This window comes from Morone saxatilis, unplaced genomic scaffold (genome assembly GCF_004916995.1).
Source record: "Morone saxatilis isolate NCDOM2014 unplaced genomic scaffold, NCSU_SB_2.0 Contig2, whole genome shotgun sequence".
NCBI classification, from domain to species: Eukaryota; Metazoa; Chordata; class Actinopteri; family Moronidae; genus Morone; species Morone saxatilis.
In genome coordinates this window covers 13,673,448-13,681,452 of record NW_023339762.1, presented here as the reverse complement: position 1 = coordinate 13,681,452, position 8,005 = coordinate 13,673,448, and the positions used below count along the sequence as shown (strand labels likewise).

At 37.2% G+C, this 8,005-nt stretch overlaps 2 protein-coding genes across 2 annotated transcripts in view; both read left to right on the top strand.

Moving 5' to 3' along the window:
- The window catches only part of ctdspl2a (CTD (carboxy-terminal domain, RNA polymerase II, polypeptide A) small phosphatase like 2a), a 9,457-nt gene extending 8,007 nt beyond the window's left edge, over positions 1-1,450 (top strand). The window contains exon 13 of the mRNA XM_035665438.1: positions 213-1,450. Within this exon, the coding sequence (XP_035521331.1) occupies positions 213-278 (66 nt within the window). The 3' untranslated portion in view covers positions 279-1,450. The remainder of the gene's footprint in view (positions 1-212) is intronic.
- A 1,596-nt stretch (positions 1,451-3,046) lies between these two features.
- On the top strand, positions 3,047-5,633 carry si:ch73-330k17.3 (cysteine-rich motor neuron 1 protein). Its single transcript, XM_035665536.1, has 4 exons — positions 3,047-3,377; positions 4,418-4,505; positions 5,121-5,316; positions 5,411-5,633. Exons 1-4 carry the CDS (start codon positions 3,050-3,052, stop codon positions 5,468-5,470), a joined length of 672 nt encoding a protein of 223 aa, XP_035521429.1. The 5' UTR covers positions 3,047-3,049; the 3' UTR covers positions 5,471-5,633.
- The last annotated feature ends 2,372 nt before the right edge of the window (positions 5,634-8,005 follow it).

Sequence of the window (8,005 nt, the reverse complement as noted above, 5' to 3'; positions counted from 1 at the left end):
CAAGTCCCACAGACCACAAAATATGGAGTGTTGACTGGTAGCGCTGGTAACGCGGCAGCGTGTGTGTGTGTGTGTGTGTGTGTGTGTATAAAAAAACATACAAAACACCACATATTAAAATCATCACTGTGAAAGTAGAAGTCTAAGTCGTCTCTGAACTGATTTCTTGTAGTTTTAGAAATGATCCCATCTGTTTACTCTCTTTATCACAGAATGAAGATGTCAGGCCGCACATCCGTCAACAGTTTCGTTTGCACGACCTCCTTCCTCCAGACTGAGGACCTCGCGTTTGTCTTTCAGTTCAAGATGGTATCAACATTGGAAAAAAAAAAAACCTTGCCCCCAGAAGGAAATATTCAATGGATTACTCTTTGCAAACACAACATTGCCATTATTATTATTCTTATTATTAATATAATTTTTTAAATCATGCAAAAAAAATGTAAAGCTATGTTTGAGTCAAAAAGCTCTGGATGTTTTTATACACACTCAAACCAGACTCGGAACAAACAGACCTGCCCGCTGCGGCGGCCATTTCTTTTTAGTGCGACTCTGAAGACGGCCTCCTGGAAGGTATTTTGTCTTTTAAGAACCATTTTGGATTGACAAATCTGAATGTCATGCAGTGTTGGATTATATGGACCTTGGTGGCTTCAGCCTGACCTTGAACGGCCAGTCAAACCTGTATAATATTCAATCTATTTACTTGTAAATATATGTACATAGTTTTTTTTTTTTCTTCTTCTTCTTCAAGGTTTTTAAGTCATTTTATTTTCACTTCAGATTTTAGTATGTATTCTTTTGATTCGGTTGCTTTTATGAACCAACAAAATGTTAGTGTGTTTTGTTTGAAGTTGTTGATAAACAGCTGCTTTTCTGTTGTATGCCTGCATTATTCCTGTGATGCTTTACTCCATTACATGCAGTTGTCTGTAATAAGGTGCAGTTTTGAAAAAATGTATCTTTGGGAGGAAAATGTTTCTGAAACAATATTTTAAAGTTATGTAATGTAATCTAGAATAGAGTCTCAACTGATTACAAAGCCATAGTGGCTGAATTATAATTTTGGAGATTTGTATTTCAGAGTCCATTTCTGATTTCAGCACCTCCATCGTCCTCTTTAATGAGGGGTGGGGTGGGGTGAATTGGGGTGGGTGGGTTTCAGGCATCTTGCACTTTGACATCCAGCCCTTTGTAAGTTGATGTAAAATGTTGTCACTTTTCTACACAGGTGTGTATCACCTCAATTTGTTATGTGGGGGAAAAAATGAAATTGTAGCACCAGCAAATTGCCAACATGTTTGCTTTGAAATCTTGTTTTCCAAGACGTCTTGTATGTGGGATCTTTATGATGTAGGAGTCACAAGTTTTATTGACTATTGAATGATCACTCCTGTTGTATTCAGTGTTACTTAATGGTTTCCTTGAAAATAAATACATTTTTATACGACTCAGAGATTCCTACTAATAATTAAAATTAAAAAAAGTAAAGGTTCCGTAACGTTAACGTAATCTGCTGTACACTGCACTCACTCTCCTGTGTAGATAACAGTAAGCTGCAGTGTTGCTGTATTAAACAATGTTAGTGACATTAATGCTACACTGTTTAAAAAATGGCCATTAATGATATTTACTAGGAACACTCAATCATGACTGGATTAATCTGAGTCACGTAAAAGTTTCAAAATCTGACTGCTTTTAATCAAACAACTTCATATTTGTTTCTGCTGCACATTTGGGGACCACAGTCCTGAGTGACTTTGCATAGCTTTAGTGACAGGAGCTGCACTTTAAAATGATGGCAAGTAAATAATGCATTATAGTCAAATACATACCTATACCTACATTAAATCATCAAGGACAAACACACACACAACCATCACACAGCACAGCCCCACTCAAATCATTAAAATGTGTTCTTCAATATTATATTTTTAATATAATGGTGACCGGTGGTGTTTTAGGGGTTTTAAAAGCTAATAATAAACACAGAGATGAGTTTATTATTACCACAAACTACCCATTTAAAGGTCAAATCCATTAAATCTTTTTTGACTTTGACTTTTTTGTTTTGTTTTCTGGAACATTCTTTACACATGTGACCTTTTGCAAACAATTCTAAAGATTGTAAGTAGGATAGCAAAATTATCCTACAGTAAGTCACATTGTCAACAAAGGTATGTGTGGCTCGACTATAGTTTCAAATTTTGGATTTCATATGAAGAGCGTACAATTGAGAAAACTGGTTTATATTTAACTTTGTGGCAATCTCAACGTCTACAACATACACTACATAGATATTAGTGACTGTACATTTATGTTTTCCTGCTTTATTTTTTCTGTGTTTTTAAGCAGGACATTTCCTCATAGTGTTACCAAATAAGTGCTATTACTTTGTTATATTAATATGGTTGTGCTGTTTTTGTATGTTTAATAAGGTGGTAATTATTTGATCACCTAGAATCCCTGAAATACTTAAGTAACATGTTGAACTCTCCAGTGTCACGCCGCCCTATAAAACAGAAGCCAGATAAAAAGAAAAAAAGGCATTTATATTGAAACCTCCAGTATAACTTGATTGATGTTCAGTGGCCATCTTTTATTGTTATGTACACAAGCTGCCCCTGAGTTTTTTATTCAGAGATACGAAAATTACGAGATGTCCTGATCAGATAATCTGCTGATGTCTTAATCCTTTTGTTCTTTCAAGAAATAGGTCATTACCTGATTGTAGGTGTGCACTGAATTACTCTCCCAGAGGTCATGTGACTCCAAATACAAAGGGGGTCAGTCTTCATCAGACTTATCTAACGGAGTTCAGAAGAAAGAATTATTTCAAAACATAATGTTGATAGTGTGAAGATAAGACGTGGGGATAATTAACTGTGTATTTACACTAAATGCCCTCATCTATTGGCTGCTGGTGGGGGGTGGAGGCTGTGGCTCATAAACTATGAAGCCTTTGTGGTGTGTTATCCCATGGGCCAACATTTGTATAAAAGGTCCTGGCAGGTTTTCTCACCCCAGAATAACATTAGGCCGATCAAGGATGTGGATGCTCTTCTTTTGGAGTGCCTTGTTGGGGGCGTTGGGGTCAGAGGAAATGCCCTCTGGAGCAGCTCAGCAGCTTCAGGCCCTCCACTGCCCTCCCTGCGAGCAGATCCACTGCTCCTCCCGGCGTGCGCTGAAGCTCCAGTGTAAAGGTGGTGTCACGACAGGTGTCTGTGGCTGCTGCCCCGTCTGTGCCAGAACAGAGGGGGAGACCTGTGGAGGAACGTGGGACTATCTGGGCAAGTGTGATGAGGGACTGGTGTGTGTTTACCAGGACTCAGCAACTGACAAAGCAGACGCAGAGCGCAAAGGGATCTGTGAAGCAGGTGAGATTATAGTTTATAACCTTAATTAGTAGTGCGCCCGGGATTAGTTTTTATCATTGATTCATTTAATATGCCACCATGAGCCAAATTTCTTTCAAATTTAACCACTGCTTTTAAAAAAAGATGCAGCAATGTCTTAATTTTGCATCACAACATGTAACTATATGACTATTGTAACAACTTTACTTGTACATATATTTAAATAAAATAAAAAAATGTGTTTTATGCACAAATTTCTGTGTATCTGTTTAAATATATGTGTATTTTCCCTTTTAATTGTATTTTTGTATGCACATATGGAACTTTTTATGTATCTTACACATTGATATGTAAACGGGGCATCTTTCAATAAAACAAATCTTTACAAAAAACAAAAAGTCAATAATATAGCCTAAAAAACATGCAATACCGCAACACAGTACAGTAGCAAGGATCAAAAATAAAAGTACTCATCATGCAGTACAATTGCTCCCACCAGTGTTATATTTGTATTGGTATAATATTGTATTATTATTAGAGATTAGTTAAAATATAAACTGCGTTTAATTTTTTTTCACTATTTTTACTATGCTGTTGGGTAGTTAAACCTGTGGCAATGCATCATATTTTGAAAACTGATCATATATTTTGTAAAATGCTTGACTGCAAAGTAACTAATAGCTGTGAAATAAATGTAGCGATGTTAAAAAGTACAATGTAGTGGAGTTTAAGTATAAAGTAGCATAAAATGGAAAACTCACCTTAAAACTGTACTCATGTAGAGTACATTTGACTACTGAGTCCCTGCAGTGGGAGTGGTGCCAATGTGGTAAATCTTGTTTATGAGCTGTGAAGACTGATAGTGTGGTCAAGGCTTCCTTTGATTCAAAGGTTCCTGCTAACAGTTAAGCCATAATTACACCTCTTATCTCTTCATAATAAAAAGAGTTGTCACCGTTATTGATACGGTATCAGACGTAGTACGAGATAAGAGATTTTCATGCTTTGTTGCTGTTCTGGAAAAAATGTAAATACTAAATTTAAAATGTGTGTTTGCGCAGTGATTGAACCCCTGAATCCAGAGAGCTGTCACCCAGAGTGCACCAAGGAATACTGTCAGGCCAACCCCTCTGAAATCTGCTCTGCAAGGTAACTGGGGGAAAAAGTTGTGTTTCCATTAATGCAGGGGTCTCGAACTCAAATTGGCTTGGTGCCACTGCTGGTATTGTCATCTCACAGGTGGAACTGCAATGTTCAAGTACTAAAAGAAAGCACAATATTTCTTACATAATTAACTAACATCATACTCACATCAAAATGCAAACTTTATATATGCAGTAGTTTAAGCATAACTGATATATTATGTACATAACACACTTGATGACTCGCTGATCCGTTCTGCCATTGTGTGTGCAAAAAGGGACACATTTCTGGACACAGAAGAATATCAGAAACCGCCCTTCAGTTTCCTGCTTTGGCGACTAACTCACTTACCACATAATCTCAGACGCTCTGAAACCTGCTCTCTTCTCATCAACCCTTTGCACAGGCATCTTTGACCTTTGCCATTATTTTGTGCCAAATAAAATACATGTTTTTTTGTGATAAAACTGTAATTGTATACACAAAGGGGTAATTGATTTGCAGGCTGGATTATATTATATTTTTAACATTATGTTGTGGGCAAGTGGTGGGAGGATTGAGACCCCTGCCTTAATGTCTTCACATGCTGGATTTTAACAGAAATATGTTCCCGTTCTGTAGGTTTGTGTCTCTGGATAAGACGGCGTGCCAGGGCTCCTGCCAACACACCTCCTGTTCAAGCTGTCTGCTGCTGAAACCCCCATCATGCCCTCAGACCTGCACCCACTCGGATTCTTCCTGTCTACACCGCTTTGGGAAGTGTGTGCACAATCACCTGACAGGGGCTCATAATCCTGTATGCCACAACAACCTACAGGTAGGTGGGAGAGAAGCATGAGAAACTGTACTGCACTGCCTTAAAAACACCCATTCATCTAACACTGTGTACTGTCTTTCTTCTTTCTCTGTAGAATACTTCTGAGGGGCACTTTCTGTGTTTGGTTCCAGCTTGTCCAGACGCATCGACGTAACTCCCAGTGTAATGAGAGGAAACCCAGAGGAGAACTAGCTCATGTAGCAACATGGAAAAAAGGCAGCTATCTATAAACTTTGTGTATAACTTGAACATTCTTCACCCAACAATCGCATTTTGTATGCAATGTAAACCTGAATAAAAACATGTGACTTTTTATGTATGTATGACAAATAAAATACCATTTAAATACTGTACTTTCTCTGATTTGATTCATTTAATGGGAACAATGATGATTGATCTGGATCTATTCCAGGTTTTATATTATGCATTTACTTGATGTACATTGTTATCAGTGAGCTTCTGGAGTGAGTTTTAGCATTTGTCGTCACATAGTTTATTGTATGTTGAGTGTATCCTACGTTTAAGCCTGAGTGTGGTCAATGTTTTACCTGGCTGAAAGACAAATGTCCCTTCGTTCACAAGTGTACCTGCGGGTAAATGAAAACACTTTAAAACGATTGGTTCTCCTCCAGAGATCTAGGCATTCTCTATTGATAATTATTACACTCAATTTCTTCCACAATGCCTCATACAAAGTAGTGAATAGAAGATGGTAAATGCTTTGCACATTACCTGCATAGTTAGAAAGTTTTTAGTGGTGTTGCTCTAGGGATGGCAATATTGGTCTTTCGGTTGGTCCATCACATGATGTCAATAAACTGAGTATCTTGGGGTTGTAGATAAAACAAGACATTTGAGGACATCATCTTGGAGTTTGGGAAACATTTTCCACCATTTTCTGACTTTTTATAGATCAAACAACTACTCGATTAATCAAGAAAATAATCGACAGATTAATAGACAATGAAGATAATCGTTAGTTGAAGCCCCAATTCCCATCAGCCTCAGCTGTACTTTGTGTTCAGTGCTCATTAGAAAATGTTAGCATATTAACAAGCTCAACTACGATGGTGAATAAGGTTTTACCCTCTTCAGCATGTTAACAGTCATTGTGAGCATGTTGGTTAGTATATAGCTCAAAGCATCGTCATGCTGAAGTACAGCCTCACAGAGCTGCAGATTCCTTCTGTTCTTAAGTGTAATCTTCTAAAATAACTTTATAGTTAATATTGAACAATAAGCAGAAACAATGCAGCAAGTTTTTAAATGAAGTGGAATAATACAGGTACAATAATGTAGTATATTAAAAGGTCGTATCAGTGCAGCACTGTGTCTCTTCTGTTTTAATTGTTCCCATTTTGTGAGTTTTTTTAGGTTCACAGGAGAAGTGAAGTGTCTTGAGTCCCCTCTGCCATCGCTGCCCCCCTGACAGTTGATGGTTATTGAATAACAGACGGTTTATGAGGCAGCAATAATGAAGCTTGTACAGAAAGGGAATAAAGTGTGGACCAACAATGGACAGTTTGTTCTGTGTCCTTCAAATGTGAGCCGTTTCTGACGAAGAGAAGCAGTTTATCTTAAGGATTTCGCAAGTAGGAGTCGGTTTTTATACCAAAACAAAGGACTGCGTTTTCTTTCATCTTCTTTTAACTTCAGTCAGTTGCATCAATATAGTAGTGTGATATCTAAATAATATCTGGTGTTTAATCAGACAGGAGGGAAGGAGGTGCAGCTCACTGTCCAATTTTGTTTCAAAACAAATGGAAGAAAATGCCAGAGGAGGGAAACATGAGCAAATGAATGAGATATAACTCTTTTGTTGTTAGTGTTGTACGAGTAATTATGCTTAAATTAATGAAATCATTGTTAAAGGTACTTTAAAAAGGTAATTTCTAAATCTAGTACTCCATCATTAAAGTCATTCATTTGTCTTCCCACAGGGTTATATGTCAAACCACAAACAACTATCCAAATTCTATTCCTTTTGTACATTTTGTGTGCTGTGGATACACATCAGTATATCAGGTATCTATTAGAACGACGGGATCTGCCACCAAAGCAGGCCGCCTCTGTTATCAATCCCATATAGCTGTCTCACTTTTTTTTTTTAACTGATAAAAAACAACGGATAACAAAGGACTGTCTGCCTGCCAGCTGTAATAAATGTGCCCCAGTCAGACAGACGGAACCCAAGTTTGAATACAACACAAAACCTGTGAACAATAGAAAAGCACAAGAGATTACAGTACAGAAGTGACCTTCAGGAAGATTTGGATGTACGGGAAGCAGCTGCAGACATTTTTACATAATTACTCTCAGCAGGTCTGAATAATGTGTGATATTAGAGACAAGCCTGACAATCATTTAAAATCAACATGAAAGACTTTTCAGTCAACTTCAGTACAAACTAAACTCACTCAAACCCTCGAAACAATTTAAATCAAAAGTACAATTTTATTAGTGTCAAAAATTTTAACAAATTTTATGAACCTGTTGCCTTTAAGAGGATATACAACGCACTTCCTTTACCGCTATAAAGGATATAAAATCATTGTATATATAATAAATGAGGTTATCAGTGGCCTCTCTGGGATTCATCATTATAAATACAGTATGTCAGCACAACAAATGTGACCACCTCATATATTTTATCTTCATTAAGCCTAATTATTTAATTCAATACCTTAAA